This window comes from Lates calcarifer, linkage group LG1 (genome assembly GCF_001640805.2).
Source record: "Lates calcarifer isolate ASB-BC8 linkage group LG1, TLL_Latcal_v3, whole genome shotgun sequence".
NCBI lineage: Eukaryota > Metazoa > Chordata > Actinopteri > Centropomidae > Lates > Lates calcarifer.
Window position 1 is genome coordinate 22,413,817 of NC_066833.1, and position 21,401 is coordinate 22,435,217.

At 39.9% G+C, this 21,401-nt stretch overlaps 1 protein-coding gene across 1 annotated transcript in view; it reads right to left on the minus strand.

Moving 5' to 3' along the window:
• The window catches only part of nalcn (sodium leak channel, non-selective), a 64,040-nt gene that overhangs the window by 41,079 nt on the left and 1,560 nt on the right, over positions 1 to 21,401 (minus strand). The window contains 11 exon segments of the mRNA XM_051072415.1: positions 7,672 to 7,758; positions 10,737 to 10,841; positions 11,098 to 11,240; positions 12,719 to 12,794; positions 12,796 to 12,871; positions 15,702 to 15,830; positions 15,947 to 16,086; positions 16,210 to 16,293; positions 18,339 to 18,521; positions 18,715 to 18,855; positions 19,903 to 19,972. Coding sequence (XP_050928372.1) covers positions 7,672 to 7,758; positions 10,737 to 10,841; positions 11,098 to 11,240; positions 12,719 to 12,794; positions 12,796 to 12,871; positions 15,702 to 15,830; positions 15,947 to 16,086; positions 16,210 to 16,293; positions 18,339 to 18,521; positions 18,715 to 18,855; positions 19,903 to 19,929 — 1,191 coding nt within the window. The 5' untranslated portion in view covers positions 19,930 to 19,972.

Below are 21,401 nucleotides of genomic sequence, written 5' to 3' on the forward strand. Positions count from 1 at the left end.
AGTTGGCCTTGTTTGCCCAATGCAGCTGATGGCACTGATGCACCATATAGGGCGTCAAGATGTCAGAATCAATTTAACAGCATCAAGTGTGGGACAAGATGGCTCTCCCCCTGCTGTTTGATGTTTTTTTGCTTGTGTGTCTCTGAAATCCTTTCCCACTTGTTTGATGGATGCTATTTATTTGTGTTGCCTCTGGCTGGGTCTTTGAAATACCAGGTGCTCACTTTGCCACAGGCATGAACACACACCCACACCCACACCCACACAGACAGAGAGAGAGAGAGAAGAGAGAGAGAGAGAGAGAGAGAGAGAGAGAGAGAGGAGAGAGAGAGAGAGAGAGAGAGAGAGAGAGAGAGAGAGAGATACCTAAGTCAAGTCGTGTAAGCCACACATTAAGTTGTGGTATTGGCATTTAGCCAGGGGGCACTGGCATCATTCTGTCTGATAACATAGCAAAGATTAATTTCTAATACATGACACAGTATATTCTGCAAAATATAGCATGTACTCAGCTCTTATTTTCTTTACTGCAACAGAGTGTTCATGATAGAAATTATATCTGCAAATAGTGTTATAGATAAAAAAGACGTCATTTGAGGTGGCATGTAAATTGGTATTTGGGGAAATAATACACTGGGTGAGCTTTCCTGAAAAAAAAAAAAAAAAAAAAAAACAACAACATGAAAAATAAGAGGAAATAATCATCTATTTCTCTTTTCATCAAGGAACATGTGCTCTTTATCACCAAATGTGTGCCATATCAATTTGAACAGTACAGCAAAGTCTCACACTAAAAGCTGTCTGGTCTATGTGACATTGTGTGCATTCTCATAGAAGAAGTGAGACAACTTTCAGCTGGGCCCTTAAAAGATGTCCCAATATGATCTGTTGCTGATAAGAATACTAATCATCTGAAGAATGGGGGTATATGCATCATAGCTGGAGCATTTCCAACAGATCCAACTGTAACACAACCAAGACAGAGAGGCAGATTGACAGACAAATGACTGCTTCCTCATGCTCCGTCTGTTCACTCAGACTGCCAAGGAGGACAAATGCTCTTTCCACTGGTACATGAGACGAGTGTAGCACATGTGCACATAGCTGGCAGGATATAACGGTATTCACACAGGAATTGTCACCAACAGACTGGGCCATGTTCTGGCACAAAGTCCTGCTACAGTTTTCTCTCTCCTGTTTACTGAGATTAAGAAGAAACTGAGTGGGATTACACACTGCTTCACTTGACTTATCTCTTCACTCTCTGTACTGGCATTTGTTGACAACAAATAAACAAATGATGACAACCAGAGTTCTACACAGGCTCTTTTTTTTTCTTACTGTATCATGTACAACTCTGAATGAAAAGATGTCGAACAGGCATCCTAATTCAGAAATCTACTGCCAAACTGGTGAGTAGTTAACTTATGGCTACGTTTGATATCAACACAGAGTTATTTTAATCGAAAGCTTTTGGCTGAAGGAGTGGGTGTGTAAAATCTTGCTGGGTCGGGGATCTAACAAAATGGGAGCGCCTTCACTTATTATGGCCTTGACTAGAGCAGTCTGACTCATGTCCCTGGCTAGAAAACAGGTCTTAATAAACCATGATGGTCTGCCTGTCTGCACCCTCCTACTCTTAATAATATCTGCTGTGCTTTGCCACCCCTGCGTCCATTTCCTGTCTGTCTCTTCCTTCTAGACATTTGCTTTATTTCATTTCAGCATATATCACTATATGTGCATCTGGGTGATTGCTGTCTAGACTGAATAAACAATCTGATCCAGTCCATCCTGTTCTGTCTAAGAATGCAGGACTGGTCACATATTGTTCGCTCTCCTCTTGCAGGTGATTTTGTTGTGCATCATACACGTATATCTGTCGCCATCTATAATAATATTCTCACTGTGATTCGTTTCCTCCTCTCCTGTAATTTTTTTTTTCTCTCTCCAGCCAATTTCCTTTTTCTTTATGCCCTCCCACTCCTTCCACACGGAGACAAACTGACCTTAACCTTGACACGTCGTGTGTATATGTGTGAGAGCTTAAAATGATACGAGTGGTGTTACTGGGAAGATCCAGAGGGCAAAGATCCGTGGCAGGAGGAAAAGTAGGTTTCCAGGGAATCAATGACCTCTGGCTTGGGAGGTAGAGGTCAAAAAGGTGTTCCATTCATTGGACTTCAGTACCCCCCAGTGGGCTGCTGGGTTATCCATCACTCTGTATTTAGCTCTGTGGACAGAGGGCTCAGACAGGGCAAGTAACCAGCACTAGCTGCTCATTGCCAAAGAGGCAATGCTAAATTAATCACATGACCCTCCTGGATTACTAGAAGTAGGTATCATTTATCATGGCTTACCTTCCCTCAAAAATGACCTTTTTTTGAGGTCATTTTAAGGCGTTTTGATAATTCTCAAAATGAAACTCTATACCTTGATTTTTTTTTTTTGTTAGTTTATGTAGCATTTCAAATACCTGTTTTTTTAATCCAGTAGGGAACACCTGTATAAAGTGTCACCTTCTATTTTTGCTTATAGCAGTCAAAGCTCCAGTCTGCAGTGTAATTATGGCATGGTGGGGCACCAGGGGCTAATTAGTAGACCAGGTCTGTGGGGAAAGAAACAGGATGCTTCATTAACCTCCGCTGGTCTATACTGCTACCATGAGAGCAAAACTGAGAAACCCAGGAAAGCGCGGAAAGAACCTTAAAAATAATGTCTGTACTATAAACAGTTACAGAGCAATCAATGGAATACAGATACGCTATGGTGAAATAAATGACACATTATATAAACATATCTTCATATCTAACTATATCTAGCTTCATATTTAATGCACAGATATGAGAGTGGTATTGATTTTTTCATAACTCTCAGCAGGAAAGCAAATAAGTGGCCAGAATGAGCTTGCTGGTGAGTTCAGGCTGACAGATAAAACTTATTAGTGAACTCTGGTGATATTCATGGTAATGGTATTCTGTTTTATTCTGCAATTGGCAGCAGTTACAAGATTACCTCTAATAGATCTCATGAGCAGCAAAAGCCAAAGCATCACCTGCAGAAAAATCAAATCAAATAAAGTTGTCAAATACTGGCCACACTTACTGACAAGTAATTTCAGGGAAAACGCCAAAACAGTGATGCTTTGGAATGAAAGATGCTGTCAAAATCAAAATTAAGACTATGTTGGGGATTATTACTGTAAGAGCTAAGAGCTAAGTAAAAACATTAAAAAAAACAACTGTCAGAGTGGGAAAGGAAAGAGGAGCCCCTGCTTTGAGGGCTATTTTGGTTCGTAGCCCCTCTGGAGAGGAAGCTTTCCTCTCTAGCTCCAAAAAGAGCAGGTGGTTAATCAATTATGTGTTATCTCCAACTGCTGCAGACCGTTGGACCCAGACAGACCCACACTGACACATACGCACATGCACAAATGGACAGACGTCAGCAGGCAGATCGACAGGCCTGACAGTGACACACACAAAGGCCTGACCAAACACGTACAGGTGGTTTAAAAGACAGTCCGACAGGTATGGGTGAGCTAACAGGAGACAAACAGGAGGACACACACAGGCCGCCTGTCTGTAGATAGTGCCCACCTGCCAGCCTTGAAACATTTTAATCATTTGATGGCCAATTACTCTGGAGCCAGGCAGAGCAGAACAGAAACTCACACTTCACTTCCCCTGCAAACGCAGATGGCCCTCAGGCTGGATCTCTACTGCCTGTCTTCACTCTACCTGTCTACTCAGCTAGCACTGCTCCTTTCTGATATGGGTGAAAAAGCAATGAAATAAGGTGTTTGGTGAGGCTTTAGAGAAAGAGACCAGGGGACATTCATCATTAATCATAAATGATACTGCCATAATATGTCATGGCCTATCACACCACCTATGACAATGTCAAAGAAAAGGAGAAAAAAAAACAATATAACCCATTCAGTCCTTCACTGCTACTCACATACACAGACAAACAGGCATGTACTGCTCTACACAACATTATCTACATACACAGTTTTCCTATGGCACTCCAGTTTGGAAATCCACTATAATCTGGTCAATGCCCTGTATCATTTTCTTCAAGTAACCTTTACACTGAATAAATGCTTTTATGTTTATTTAGTTCAACATATGGAGATAAATATACTATAGCATTTAAAAAACAAAAGTTTAGTTGTTTTTTTTTTTGTTTGTTTGTTTGTTTTTTTAATACGGAAACATCAAAACATTATAATGTTTTCTCACCTTTTAATGTTTGTGGATTAGATGGAGGGAACATTTTCCAACACAAATCTGCAGAAACTAAAAACACTGCCTTACTTAAAACTCCTCTCTGTGGTCTGGCCTTTACGGTTTGATTTGAACAGCTGGGTTAGATCTTGCAGTTTCCTGACACCAGCAAAAAAAAAGAAATCTAAACATTTTCAGTGTGGTTTGATGGCTTGACATGCCACAAAATGCTGTCAGCGTGTGACTGACAACTGAAAACAATGGATAACTTTTGAAATTAACCAATGTATGATGCATGTCAAAGTCACTCTCAGTGCTATTCAACTTTTACACTACGTGATTATTATTTGCCTCATGCTTGACACTTTAAACGCTCAAGTAGGCAGAAATTTAAATAACAACAAAGCATTTAAAGTGACACTTCAAACTCAATCTGGATTTTAGTGTCAAATACTCATCCTCTTTAAGCCTGAAAGGTGGCTGTTTAAAGTCAGGATTTTTTTTTATCCTTAATAGAGACCAGCTGCTGTGGTCAGCTAGTGAATAATGGATTCCATCATTTTTTGCAACACACACACACACACACCAAAGAAAAAATATTCATAGAAACCTTTTGCAACATAGTTTGGTAGTCTGCTGTGCATGTGTATGTTTACTTACTCAAACATATTGCTATACACAGTGCTCCTATTTGTAGTTCATGCAGCGAGATGTTCCTGCTTAGACTGAGCACTCACAAGTATAAGCACGAATACTAACATCAGAAGGGAAAGCAATCAGTGATATAAAGGGAATAAAGTATCTTTATAGATCTTTGGCTTTGGTGGCAGGGTGTGCAGTGGTTAGCACTGGCGCCTCACAGCAAGAAGGTTCCAGGTTCAAGCCCTGGTTCGGGCCCAGGGCTTTTCTTTGTGGAGTTTGCGTGTTTTCCCTATGCCTGTGTGGGTTCTCTCCAGGTACTCTGGCTTCTTCCCACAGTCATGCAAGACATGCAGCTTAGGTTAATTGATCACTCTAAATTGCCCGTAGGTGTGAATGTGAGTGTGATTGGCTGTTTGTCTATATGTGTTGGCCCTGCTGGCAATCCGTATAGGGTGTACCCCACCTCTCGCCCAATGACAGCTGGGATAGGCTTCCAGCCCCCCTGTGACCCTTAACGAATAAGCAGTATAGATAATGGATGGATGGATCTTTGGTTTGTGAAATCTAGTGACATCTGTTATTTCAGTATGTGACTAAGACATTGATCTTTTCCCAACCTTAACCGAATGTTTAACTTGTCCACTTTTAATCTGCCCAGAAGACTGCATTGTATCTGACATAATATATACATCCATTCAAAATATCTTAACCTGAGTTTGTTTGCCATGGCTCCAATCTTTCCCTAACCTTAACCATACAGTAGTTGTCTCTAATGGTGTTGTAGGAATAGCTAATTGAAAACACAAACACTGCTCTAATCATTGAGTGAAATGGTAGAATCCACACAAAGTGAAAAACAAAAACTTTTTTTGTATGAACACCACCAACGTTCATTTGACATACTGTCAATAACCCAACAAAATTTGAAGGGTGCTTGCACTTAACCTACAAGTCACACACCCAGTTCAATACAGAGATCTGCTGCTTCCTTTAACCATTCTGCCAGATTTGTTCTATTTTTTTCCACATTTACATACCTACATACCCCCACTCTGCAACCTTGTAGCCCTGGCAGAGCATTGCAATGAATGTCTTGTGTAACACTGGTCTTACAATAAAATATACTCCCCCCTGATATCATTATGAAGAATGAACAGTAAGATGATTATTCCTTTCCACATTTCTCTTGTTCTATGGTTCTTTTCGTGTATCAGGCTCTTTTTGACAGGAGACATCTATCACAATTTCTGGGCCATTTCCCAGAGCTGAAACGATCCATGTGATGGAGGTGTGAGCTGTCCTGCATTCTGACCCATTAAAATACTGTGCAACTCGGGCCATCTCACAGGAAGTCAGCCCAAGAGTCTGCATGCTTAAGGCATTGTTCAGACTTCACATAGCGCCGTGTTGAAAAAACATGCAAGGGTTGGTGTGGCTGTGTAACTAAAGGTACCAGTAAGAAATCTAGTTTGACTGATAACCCATGAGTTCAAAGGTGCCAAAACACTGCACAATGTTTTCAAGCAGATTTCCTAACGCTATAACTCTATTACCATGATGGCTATCCTTTCTTCACAGAATTCTGTAATGTATATTACAGAGTAATCCACCAGGAATATGAATGTAACACAATGCATAGCTGGATTATGTCATTTTGCAGCAAAAGTTAAGACAGGTTCAAATTTTCTGCCAGACATTCTTGCATTGTTTTGCCTGTGTTAGGACCACCACTTTGGCAATGCAACAGTTCCATTAAAATGGAAGTGGCACCGCTTTCAGTCACTCTGTTAACCCTTCATTCTACTGCCAGACATGGTCTTCTTGTTGGCCCAGGAAGACAATAATAGCTATTTTGGTATGAGCGAAAGCAGCAGATGAAGCAGTCTTTGGTTGTTCCATGTAATGGAGCACAGGGCTCAGAGGGAAGTCAGCCGTGTTTATCCCTCTGGTTATCCCTCTATCTAAATCTTTCCTCCAACTGATGATGAGGCTCTGGGGGACATGCTGCTTTAATGGGAATACTGCATATTTCACGTTCTCTCCTTTCTCTCTCATTTCTTCCCATCTTCCCTACCCCATTTCTCTATTTTTATTTGTGTTCTCTTCCTCGCTCCGTTTGTGTGTGTGCCTCCTTCAAGCTCAGCTCTGGAACAGCATTTTCTCCACAAGAACTTGTTGACAGCAATCCTCCCTCTCATAGCCGTAGACTCTATTGGCAGTCTCTCACAGCAAGGGCCCAGCCTTTTACACCACAACGCTATCAACAGTGGGCCAGCTGTAAGCAGCACCCGCTGCTTTCAGCTTATCTTTAAAGCCCAACCATTTGGATCACACCGACCACAAGGCAACAGTGGTGTCCATCATGTAGACGTCATTTAAAACTCATCTATCACTGGAGCGACATCATTAGTGCACCTCTACACATCAAACACGGGCCACCCCTCATTTAAAATCCCATCACTTAGTCATTTGACACAGCCACTGAAGAACAGACAAATGTGAAAACAATGAGGTGATACTGAGTGCATATGTGGCATTTGTTAAATGGATAAGGTTTACTGATTCTCTATTAATACGACGCATTTCAACATCAAGAGAGGTACCGACTGGCACACACATACACACACACCACGCAAGCAAGATTAAAATTATGTATGTTCAGGTGTCATCTTTCAAAGAAGCTGAACATATTTCCACAGAATTCTGTGTGTGTGTGTGTGTGTGTGTGTGTGTGTGTGTGTGTGGAAGAGAGAAAGACAACACCGACAGCATCAGCAGCATATTAATTATGTGGTGTGTTTACCTGGAGGCAGGCAGGCGCTCGGCCATGTGGTTTGTTGACGTCCACAGCTACAAGCTGCCATCCTCCAGCAGCGTCTTCGTGGAACATCTGTGGCACAAGGACACCACATGAGGAGCAGAGCACACACACACACACACACAGACACACACACAAAAAAGAAAAAAAATAAAACTTGCACACCATTCAAAGTACTGGACGAAGCTCAAACACACACATCTACCCTTTGGCTACATCTTCATAAAACATCTGTGGCCACAAAAAAAGCTGAAGGCATCATACACACAGAATTGTACCCACACAAAAACAACAAGATACTAAATGCAGTATGTAGGCCTCAGGACCTAACACTAGAAATAAAAAACAAACCAATATCTCAGCATAGGCTTTCGAACTCACAAGGCAGCTGGCACATCCATGAATATCTACAATTTGACTTCTTAAACATGAGTGCAAAAACATCATCACATGTCATTCACCTCATGCACATCAAATACTGTATAATGGCAATCTATCCAACAGTTGTTCAGAAATGTCACTCAAAACAACATGCCAATCTCATGCTAGCGCTAGAAGCACCCAAGTTATTAGGATTCATCATCTGGGGATGAACTTGGACTTGCTGATGGTGGAAGAAAAAAAGGCAGGAGATCTTTTGTTTGCACAAAATACTGACCGAGACTACTAACAAGACTAAAGCTAACTATTAAAAAAAACAGATCATTGCCACTGAAGTCCACATAATCCAGATTCTACAGCATAGTCCAATATAAATGTTGTATTTGGTGAACTGGTTGGTGGAAACAATAAGCAAGATTTTTTATAAATGATGATGATGTCATTAATTGTTTCTGAAATGATGAGGATTACATTCAAGGCTCCTGTGAGAACTTAGTTAAAATGGTTGTTGAAGTTTCTAAAAAATCCTAACTTTAAGTTGCATCACACACGAAAAGCAGCTGCTTGCTTCTCCCAAACAGAAATCCTTGAACCACCTTGTCTCATCAATTATTCTACTCTTTAACTACATACCTTTCTCCCCCTTTGTTTCAGCCTTGTCTTTTAATAAAACATAGCAAAGAGAATAGTATCTACAACCAGGATGTCAAACACACAGGGCTGATATCATTCAACTTCAGAAAAGCAAATGTAGACTTCAGTGTAACCCTGCATCTCGTTCAAGCCCCTAATTATAACTGCACTCATCAAAATACGAAAGAAAAAACCTGATCCTGTGAAACAAAAGTGGATTAATCCATTGTCACTTTATCAACAATTAAGTCCTTACAGCCTAATCTCTATTAAAAGCCTGAATAATCTGGAGACAGCTCAGCAAAGTCAAGGAATGGAGAGTGTGACATGGCTTGTGTCTCCCTGGGCCACCTTATGCCAGCCTCCGTCTCTAGGGAACACCAAGAAGGAAGCATATTGTTTCAGCCTTAGTGATTGACAGTTAAGTGTTACACCACAGCTAATTACTTTTCCCCCCTCTAAGATAAAGATTGGGGCATGACGATGTCATTACAATTAATTTTGATAATGGCAAGAAAGGCTTATTGTTTTCAAGGTCATAGCAGCGTGTGCATGCAGGAAGCACAAGCCTGTTTTCCATCATGATTGAAATAATAGAGGTATTAGTTTCATGAATTTCCAAGACATATCATTTAAATACTGAGGGAATAATAGCACTGAAAATAGCTGACTGCTTGTCAGACCAACTCCATTATGATTAAAAATGTAATTTGTTTAAAAGGGAGTTTGGATTCTTCACAAATCCAATCCAAACATATGACTACAGATATGCTTCAGTGACAGGCCAATGATGGGTTTTCTTTTCAGTCAACAAAACACAAATACAGATCCATGCATGCACCATGCATATTTATTATCTATTGTTGTATTAATTAGTGTTTTAATTGGCTACTGACAAACATGCAACACCTATGTGGTATTATACATTTTTGGTGAATTCTAAAGACATTCAGCTATGAAACAAATAAAAGCTCTGATTTATCATCCTTATCCTCCCAATCATAAATCATACACTGCAAAATTCTTTCTCTCCCTCTTGATTTTATCTGCTTCAAACCCACTTCCCAATCCTCTTCCTCAATCCAGTGTAGTCTACTGCCATTGTGGAAGTCACCTCAAGAGAAAAATGAGCCTTAATCAAGACCAGAGTAACTCCTCTAATACCTAAAAGGACATATTTAAAACAGCTAAACAGTTAAAGCTGAAAATGTGCTGAAATGTCAAGGCAGCGCTGATCACTAACATGGTTGCTGTCTGGACTAAATACTGGTGAGGTGTCAACTTTTTAATCATTGTTTTCATCACATCTTCATGAGACTAAATGTCTTGTTGGCCCTTCATATCTGTCAGTATTAATCAGCATTTCTCTGTAAGTGTATGTCCCTCTACGGTCTGATCTCACAAGAATTTAAAGGCAGTGATGAAAAAACTAGAGGAAAATAACGCAAAGCACCTTTTGAGGTCAGCCTCTACTGCCATTACCTCCAGCTCCACCATTTATAGGCAAAATGCCATGGCCTCAGAATTGAAGACGCTGACTCTCATTCTAGCTGTTTAAAATCCAAATTCACATCCCAAATTTACACCTGCCACCTGAGTGGCCACTTATCACTTGGCCGAACAAATCTGCCTAAACTTAAAATTGAAATAAATAAAAACATTTTATCTGTCCTGTTTTCTAATAAAGCAGATTTGATATTTCATACTCTGACAACCAGGTGGCCAATTGTAACGTAACTGGAAGTATTTGTTGATGACCATACACTGTTGCAACCCTTAAGAAAGCCATTCCTGTCAAAGTCTGTTTGTGTTCATCCCTTTGATTCTCCTAAATTCATCATGCAACTTTGATGAGCTGGACTTTGATGAATCCACAGATTTTTTGCACTCTGTACCAAGACAACCAGCTTTAAGGAAAGTCTGCATTCAAGAATGTTTCAGAATTAAATGAGATTTAAGCACCATGTAAAGTTATCAAGGTGGATATTTTGTGGCACTACTTTGTCAGCTTGTGAGTCTGAGTGTGATAGTTGTACCTGTGTTGTAGCAGTAGAGGTGGTACTGCTCCTTGACCCCCACATCTGCTGAAACTGCACTCTGATTTCAGCAAATGTCTCGATGATGACGGCAATGAACACATTCTGTAGAGGAGGGATGGACAATTAAAACCACATGACCAAGTGCAGGTCCGTCTCTTGACTTCCTCTCACCGTGACATTCATTCTCTCATTAGCCAGAGAACAGTCTACTAACAAGGGGAAATAATTCTGTCTGTAGGTGAAAGATTAGGTTACGTCAATTAACCAAGTCCTCTTGGTGTTCAACTATCCCCAGCTGCCGTGCCGTGACAGCTCAAAGTATTATGAAAAGTGCAGTAGAAAGAGACCTGGCTCTAACCTTGACAAGCCATGCCAGGAAGAAAATAAGAGTTATGAAGTAGAAGTAGGAGCGCCAGCGGGGGAAACTGTCAATGGCTCTGTACATGAGGAACACCCAACCCTCCTGTGACGCAGCCTCATACACAGTGAAGATACTTGTACCTAAACAGACAGACATGAGAATCAGAGAGATGAACGGTCAGAAGAAAAACAGAGACTATTACTGAAAGTGTCAGTATTGGTCTTTTGCTGAACACTGTGATGTCTGTGAACCTCACACCAATTATCATAGCTCCCCTCAAAGGAGGTAATCCAAAAAAAGACAATACCTTGAGTTTCTCTTTTTATCTATAATGAATGTACATTCTGACAACTTACAGGATGAAAAATACAGAGCCTCTGTATCCTCATAGCTCTCCTCTTTATAATGACAAGACTTAGAATCTTGTGATAAGTGTGTAGCAGACTCATTAATCTGATGAACTGTTCTTTAATGCATGTCTTTGTCACTGTCACTGACAAATTTGGTCAGATGAAGTTAATAAATGTAAAGTCTGTGAGTTGGCCAAACTACAAAGTGAAACTCTCGGCTGTTTTCTGATTAACGTACTCTCTGCAAATGAGCTGCCTAACACTCAGCCAAAGATGACTTCATTGGGAAAGAAACAACATTCCTCATCAGTTTAATGTTTGAAAAGAATGAGAGAGGACTGTGTCCTTTTGCCATTCAAAAAAAGACAAACAGATTAGTGAGCATTTCTCTATATAAACAAACTCCCTGAATTGCATCACATCACCTTTGGACTGGTGAGCAGCAGCTGTAAGGTGCAACTGACAGACAGCTCATCAGCAGATCAGTAACATCAGTCTGAAACTCCCAGATAAACTATTAAGTAATTAACAGTTCTGAGTTGGTGCCTCTGGGTCTCAGACCTAGAAATAGTTACTGACATACCACAGTTATTGGATTTTGGGGAACCACTCATTCCTTCCACATGGATGTGAATAAAAATAGTACATGTGAATCCTTTTAGGAAGTGAGAATCATTCCTATAAATAAGACTGTCCATAACAATAAAATCAGTGTTTTTCTACGATACACTTAATGCCATACATTTAGGTTATATATTGCATTGAATGAGTCATATTCCAGTATATAATGTCTAAGCATGAAGCTCTCGGTCTCCTTCATGGCTATCTAGAGATTAGGTGTGCAGTGACACTGGATTTGGGCATCATTCAGCTGATAAGAATGCCAAATGCTGCTGGATGGCACAGATTCATACCAAGGGTATATGCACTACTTTAATTCTCACTTTCTCACACAAGGTCATTCTTAAACATTTCTTAGCATAATATATTGAAGATCTACAGGTAAAAAGTAAAACCTAATTAACAACTAATGACTTCCAACAGATATGTAAAGGATTTCAACAAGTTAATAGTTTAAAAATTTAGCACTGGTAGCAGAACTTTAGTCTACCCAGATGTTCATTTTCTGTTGGCCTCTACATTAAATGTAAACTGTAAAATTGTATAAAAAATGCATGTGGAATGCAAGTTTGTGAATGCTTATCTTTGCATGTATGTGTTTGAATACATTGCTGAATGTGTACAGTTAGTATATGTATAGTTTATACCTAGCTCATTGAAGCCACTGTAACCAAGCTCCTGTCGGCTGAGGCCCAGCTCTTCCAGGTCCACGCATTTGAAGCCATGAGGGACACTGGTACCCTTCTCCATCAGGGGAACAATGGGTGTCTGGGATGGCCAAGCTGTTCCATGTCACATTACTGGCCAAAAGAAAAAAAAAAAACATTACTGAATTGCTGTATATGTTTGCAAAGGGTAACAATCACACACATTCATAGTGCACAGACACTGTGCCCTGTCTCTCTTTTCCCTGTCTTTTAGTCACAGGTGTTATTCCAGGAGCTGCTTGATTTCTCTAATGAAAATTAATGCCTTCAAATTGCCTGCCCAGACACTCATCCAAATTATTTATTAAGGGGTATGAGATCAGAAGGGATAATTTATTGCACTATCACAAAGGGCAATCAGAGGCATAGTGGTGAATCCCAATAAACCTAATTATACTGGGCTGAATAATCCCATCGTGTCTTATCAAAGAAATCACTTTTCCTGATGACAAAGGGAAGATAAATGAATCCTCATATGTGAGACCAAATGTCCAGTAATAACGTGATATTAATCATTAGGCGAGTCAAATGAAAACAAAACATATTTATGATAAGAAAATATTCGTGATTAGTTTTCTGAATCTGTAATTTGATCAAATAAAGATTCATTTGGAAAGCGACATTGACAATGCGAGGTCCTGTCAACAGCCTCTGCTCACCTCAGCTACATCTCGATGACACTAAATCCACAGAAGCGCAGAGTTCTGCACATAACAGAACATGCTAACACTTTTCTACACCATTTAAAATGTCGATTTTACATTAATTGGTTCAAAATGGTTAATACATTCAATAATTTAAAAAAAGAATATAGATTTGATTGATTGATTTGATTTTTGATTTAGAGTAACCCTAAAACATACAAACAACAACCATCACAATGTAGCTTTAAAGAAAATTTATTTACAAAACACAACTAATGCGTGATATTCAGCTCCCTAGGAGTGATGAGGACAATTGCAGAAATTCTGACTTCCAGAAGAGGAGGTGCTACTTTGTTCACAAATCCAAAACCATTTTCATCTAATATCCATATCAGAAAATGTCTGCCCTTCTATTTTTTTCCCATTTTCCATCAAATCCCTTGTGTGTGCAAAGCAAGGGAGCTTTGACTTTGTGCCAAGGGCATATGGCAGATAGAGATTAGACACATCAGTCCCTGAGTGACATATTTCTAAAATACCCCCATTAGAAGCAAATATATATAAGGGATTTAGGAAAAGGAGTACAGCAGCAAACAAATTAGATGTGCAGCTGTCACGCCACTTTCAGATTGTTGTTAGAGAGAGACGTCAGAGCTATGAATGTGATGTCCTGTGCTATCTTTCCTGCTACTAATGGTCAATACACGCAATGTCCCTCGGGTGCTTAGGCACGCATCAGTAAGGAGAGATGGATGAGGTAGCTGTTGAGCAGGAATGAGCTTAATACAAAGGCTGGACGATGCAGGAAATTTTAATTGTTATAATTAGCGCTGGCTCCCCCCGTAGCCTGGGGCTTTAACCATGATGGTTGCTTCCGCCATGTTTTGTTTCCACAATACTCCACTTGTGCAGCAACATGTGTATCACATCCACAATCCCACATCTTCCCCATTGTTGCGTCCCTGTCCGCCCACAAGTTTCCTGTTTTCCTGTTTCCTGCTGCAAAAATATGCTGAGCACCAATCTCAAACATAATGTTCTCTAGCAATGAGCTCTTCCTTCAAATCTGCTAAATTAATGTAATTAAAAAAAAAACGGACCAAACCCTGAACAAAACAGCTTTTGAACACTGGACGTGGAAAGAAGGTTTTGAGGAAGTGCTGCACCACATTAAAAAAAAAAAAACAAGCCAATTTAATGTGTGAGGCTACTGCTTAGGCAGTCACACCAAAAGGATCACAAACGATGTGATTCTGTCAGGATGTGTCAGGCTCAGGTCAGCAGGTGATAGTTACTGACTCATCAGGCTGATCCATACAACCATGGCACTGTGCAGTGGAAGGCTATTCAAAAGAGGACACATCTCCTCAACATCTGGTCTACAAACTTAACATAAGAGATTCACCATCAAGTCTTATTTTGTATTATCAATAGGTAGATTCATCCTCATAAAATGATTATTTTAAAGAGGACTAAATTGCCAAAGCTCTGCCTCCTTTGGCCTCTCAATAACGTCCCATCTCTGGTTGGATTGTGAAGGTAGAGATGGGCAGTATCACGATGCTCATGCAGATATTTTTCATGATATGGATTTGGTTATAGAATTGAATGGATTTTAAAGTCACAGAAACTGCAATTTGTTGCATGTCAAACAATGCAGCTGATAACGTGAGGAATGCTACAGAGTGCTAATTAAAGTGCATGACTGTATAATCTCAACTGATGCCAAAACAAACAAATGGGTACACTATAAGCAAAGGTAAGCAAAGAAATGGCGATAGAAGAGCCCAAAAGTATATATAATATTACTGCCCAGCATCCAGGATCAAAGCCATGGTCTTTTCTACATTTCACACCAGCAGACTGTAGAACAAGCTTTGCCACCTCTGCTAACCAATTTCCTGAAGCCACAAGTAATATACTGTAACATGCAAGCACAAAACCTGAAGAAAAAATGCTGGTGAGTAAGCCTGTATATCTATTATCAAGAATTTATATTCATAGGCTATTAATGTTTGGCTCAAATGTAGATTTTTAGCTTTAATAGCCTGTAATGCAAAGATTATATGTCTGGCTGGATGCATAAAGTTCATGTATGTCTGTTTACAGTAGATCCGCATTGACTAATGTTTCACTGTGCTCTTGTGCACACAGTATGGAGTATGTATTGGTCCTGTATTTTCTCAAAACTACTTCACACTTATTAACAGAAATACTGCTCTGTGGAAACAACAAAAGAGCTATCCAAATACTCAATAAAAAGTTGTTGTTTTTTTTACTCTTTCTCTGTGTCGTTAGTAACGCAGTGATGGTTGAACGTTCCAAACATCTGAACACCCAGAATTCCATAGAGCAGGAGGAAAAACAGCAAGAAGATGGATACGCTCCAGATCTGTTCCCCGGATCGCCTGCAAAGCAGAAGCGTGACGAAAAGGCATTCGTCAGTGACAGATTTATACATTTACAATTATCCATTAATTGCAGTTGACCACATAAAAGAGAAATGCTAATGACAGTACTGTACTTCAGAATGTTGGTGATGCGAGAGCGAGGAAGCTCGAAGCGGAAGTAAATCCTGAAGGCCCGGATCATAATGAGTGCTCGGGGGATTCTCAACATTCCCCATGGAGACATCTGATCCACAAGCTCTGCTATTTCAAACACCTGAGAAAAGAAATAGGTTGTCAAGAAGTAAAAATCAGCTGCTACAATAAAGCCCTTGCAGGAAAGAAAATGGCAATAAAATTCAAAGAAACTATATTAGTAATAGTAAATGTTGCAATGTACCTGTAGTACCAAGGACACCCAGATGAAAAACACCATGAATCCATCAAACATACACCAGCGATCCTTCACATAGGAGTTATCCCCCTGCAGAGAGTAACAGAAAAGAAGGAGACACCAACTGTGAGAAAAAATTACTGTGAATTAATAACTGAGTATAATATTGTCTTAATCAAGCATGTTGCTGACAAAAGCTTATGTATTCTACCAACTGCAAAACATCATGTGATGTTTTAAGGCTTTAATAATACTAGTCTTTACAGTTCTGAAAATTGCCCATATCAAGTGCCAACCATCACCTTCTGAAAATCTGTCAGAAAAAGCTTTTATTGTGATAGAGCCTTTGTGTTAAAAAAAATAATAACATACCAATATTCAAGAAAACAACAAACAGAATCCAAAATTGGTGTGTCCATTTGACAGACTGGCTGCTATATTCAAATAGTCGTGTTTGCAACATTATAAGACAAAAATTATTAAGCCCATGAAGTGTGATCAAGCTGAGATGTCATAAGGCCAGCAAAATGGGTATACTTAATTACAGCTTACAGAAATGAGAGAGTCTGTAAGAACCTCTTAGGGGGTCAGTCTTCCACAGGAAGAAAGGCTGCAAATAAGAGGGTGTGTTCTGAAACACTCTTCAGATAAGGACCATGTTTGATTACACACTGACAAGAACAAAGACATGCAATTACTTTACCACACTATGTGGATCACTTGTTTTGTGCAGGCACTTAAAACTAGTCGCTACAAAATACAACTTCCAAGTGTCAATCATATACTAACAGACAAGATGAATATATCCACTCTGGCACAAATCATTGAAAATTTGGAAACCTGGAAATGTCTCACATGTGCGTCATTTAGAGAAGCTAAATTTTACCTGACATACACGTAACATCTACAGAAAAGTGGCTTCCAAATCTACAGGCAAAGGGGGGTTTATCTGCCTTCAACAACTAAACAAAACATCAAGAGAAAGAAGATGAAATGTTCCAGTTTTTATGCTTTTTTCTTGCACTGGTGATTCTTATTCTGTGTCCTCCAGTGCCTCCCTGCTTGTTATCCTTGATTTGCCAATTAAGCTGTCCACACTTTTTATGGCAGTAATTATGAGCCTTTCATCTGCCAGCTGTCTGTTCCTGGATGCTTCTAGAACATTATCTGTCTACCTTGAATTTGAATTGTGTTGATTTGTCTTGAATTTACAGCTCAATACAACTACTAAGGTTGAATTTAAAGTGTGAATAAAATCTAGAGTGCCACAAAAAGCAAAAACAAACATCTAAAAATTACTGACTTATTGACTGATTATGGACAAGTGTGGTCAGTATGGCCTCCACTATTTCAGTTGTCATTAGGGCTTCCTTTAACCACTTACACTTGCTGAGCAGTTAGGTTAAAACTGAAAATGAGCTCTTCATTGTCTCCATGTACATATCTCCTATCTCCTATATATAGTTATGGATGGCTAATTTCCAGTGCCTTTTGCCAACATGTAAATAAACTGTAATGGTTTTATATGACTTAGTATAGTGTTAAAAGGCATGGGCGGCACAGTGGTATAGTGGTTAGCACTGTGGCCTCACAGCAAGAAGGTTCTGGGTTCCAGCCTGGGTCTTTTCTGTATTGAGTTTGCATGTTCTTCCCTGTGCCTGTGTGGGTTCTCTCCAGGTACTCCGGCTTTCCCCCATGGTCCAAAAACAGATTAGATTAGTTAGATTAATCTGTGACTCTAAATTGCCAGTGAGTGTGAATGGTTGTTTGTCTATATGTGTCGGCCCTGCGATGGACTGGCAATCCGTACAAGGTGTACCATGCCTCTCGCATGAAAGGCATACCAGCCCCAAATTCATGAAATGTCTTAAAAACATGTCCCTTGTACCAGCTGCTGCAGCTCAGCAGCAAGTCACAATTGAAACAGCATTTTCATTTCTTAGTGTGATTTGCTGTTTTGATTTTCTGTTGTTTCCTTTGTCGTATTTCATTATTAAATGTTTCAGTATTGAGCCGTGGAAAGTTGGCAAACACGTTGAATCAGTATTTTTTTAATCTTATTGAAACTTGATTTTTTGTAACGTGCTTCATGTGACAATCTGTCAAAAATACCTCAGGATTCTGTCAGTGGGTACCTTTATGATTCCTCTGATGTGCATCTTGGCAATCATCTCGGCGGTGTAGAGGAACATGAGCATTGTGTCCAGCGTGAACGTCACATACTGCAGCGGTGGGTAGTGCTCAAAAGTCTTGGGTGTGTTCATACATACTGAGATGACACTGATGATGGCACAGGCCCGAAGCAGCGAGTGCACCCACTGCAGGAACAGGGCAAAAGAAGAAAGGATGACAAATTGTGCTGTAATATTTTGTTATATTCAGCTTTTTGGATGTTCTTGCCCTATCTGTAGAACAAATATCAAGGAAATACATAAGCAAATGCATTTTAAAAATATGTAAAATATCTAGTATATATAGCTACACACACACATGTACAGTATGTACACTCACTGGTTTGTTGATCCAGAATATGTCAGCACTGTCTGCGAGGGTCTCATCTGGCCCAAAGTCGGTCATGGGCTGGGCCTCGACCCGTGAGCTCTGCTTCCTCTTCAGCATGCTGGGGCTTGCTGTGCTATACAGAGAGTGGATCTGACAGAGAGAGGGAGGTGGACCACACAGTGACCAAAGCTAATTGAGGAACAAGGGAACACTCTGGCTGCATCCAAGTCTGGGCAGTGGTGGTACCACTTTTTGTCCAATCATGTGGATTAGAAACTATCGATAAATAATAAATAAATAAATTCAATATACACTTTATTGCAGCTCAGAGGCGAGGCAGTTAACTTGCCATACATGGGCACGTTAACAGTAAGTGACTTCAAAAATATCAGTGCACTTTTAGAAAATTCACAACTGTACAAAAATTATGTTATGTAAGAATATGTAAATATAGTATTGAAGTATTAAATAAACTGTGTATCAATAGTGGCTTCTGGGTGTAATTACATATAACATTAATCTTTGGTATACTGTGATGTGTATCCTGCAAAGTAAACTACCCTGACTTGAATTGCCAGAAGAGAGGTGTGTACTATAAAATTAAACATGTGTTGCACTGTTGAATGGCCACCGTGATACACAACGTAGCACACATGGAACACAGGACAAGTGTATTCACATCGGAAAAGCTCCACTGACTTACCATTTGAAAAAGATCGCACACGATCTTCATCATATTGAACACCAAGGCACCAGTAGATTAAGCTGTATAACCTACTGTACAGTGTGAGTTGGTGTTAACCTGTGAATGTCCCTGTTTGTGTGTATGTTTGTGTGCATGTGTGTATGCAGAAAAAGAAAACTGTACAGGCAGTTTCAACTTAAGAACACAAGAAGAAATGACACTCTGAATGGAGACAAAGCGCACATACCAAAGGGAAAAGTAAAGCTGAAATTGCTCCAGCACTGCACATAACATGCGATCAGGCATACCCTGTAAATAACACACAACAGTTAGTCAACATTATGGCTTATATGGTGTACAGTACACTACCCACATCTACAGTACGCTCATAGAGACAGGAATGCCCACCACGTCTGACATCAAGGCATATATGCGACACATTCTGTGGGTGAGTGAGTGACTGAGGTGTTGTGGAAGAAGAAGATGGGGTGGAGCAGGGCCAGGGGACTCACTGTGAGGCTCCTCATTGGTGCGTTCATCCCCAGGTCACAGAGGGGTGGAGGGACCAACCAGAGAGAGAGACTAGAGATGCAAAAAGGAGAATGTCCTAAAGGCCTGGAGGTCCTGCGGCAGCGGTCAGTGAATGGTAGCAGTCATAAGAGCAGTAAAGAGGGGTGAGAGAACATATTCACAAGTGCTGCTAAGTGCAGCCTCAGAACATATCTATGCACCCAACTTAAATAAAAACATATTTTCTCTCTTGTTCTCCCTGGTATGTAGTCATGCAGACAGTTGTGGTTGAGGTTTTGAGGTTAATAATACCACCCCAATACAATGGCAGAAACATGTAATGTTTACTATAGCTATTCAAGATATCTCACTGACAGAATGTAGTTTCTATGAAAAGTATTAAGATTAGATTTCTTACTCAGAGTATCAAAGAGATGTTTCTGTTAAAAAATTCAAATGTCTTTTTTTTTCAATGCTGTGAGTACCACAAGCTAAATTCCTCTGGCTGAGAGGAAAATATCTCAGAGACAGATTCCTAAGCAGATACATCTAAAACTATCTGCATGGCTACACAGGCATGTAGGAAATTGTGTGATTAGTAATTAGAATGAAAAATGAAGCTGCTGTAAAATAAAAGATTCAATTTGTAGATGTCATCAACATCACAAAGTGAAATCCAATAAAAGTGGAAAAAAGACTTCTATCTACACTTCAAATTAGTCCCTGTTGGAAACAGAAATGCTATATGAAATCACACACGTTTTTATATTTTTCCTTAAAATAAAGCTGTTGAACAATGACAGTGAAGTTGCTCTCCCAATCAGCATGTTAAACAGGATAAGACTTGGACCTTGAATGTTCTGAATTGACTGACATTTAACATCTTGCCAAAACCTGAACAATTCAAAACTTTGTGCACCATTTTAAAAAGTAAAAAAGAGATGAAAAACACTTTGTCAGGGATGGGGGTGCAGATGTAACTGTATCACCCTTGTTTCCTTTTATGCTCTTACCAAGAAAAGAAACGGACGATCCTGTAAACCCCATGTAGTTAGAAGCAATTTCCCAGTGTAATTGCTACACTTAACATATGCAGATGGAGACATGAGGAAGAGTGAAAACAAAATTACAGGGTCTAAGTGCTATTATGTGGGAGTATAGGTGGCAAAGACAGCAATTACTTTCCCATTTAGAGAAAGGACATGTTCCTCAAGGATGCGATCACTGGGCAGATTAATTGTAACTGTGAGTATTTATTGGAGGCTGCAAACTTTCTTTGCTTAAGTTTTATTCTTCAACAGTGCACTGTGGCAGTAGGATCTTAATTACAGCAGACAAGAGAAAGTTTGGTAGATGTGGGCAGCACATTTGTACAGTTCTTTAGTTCTCACACCATAGCCTAGAGTGAGATTTGAAGAATCCAGCCCCCGGCAGGCAGACCGTTTAGCAGCATTTAGCAGCTAAAGAAGCAGATAGCCAGATATTTCATCAGGACTTGGTG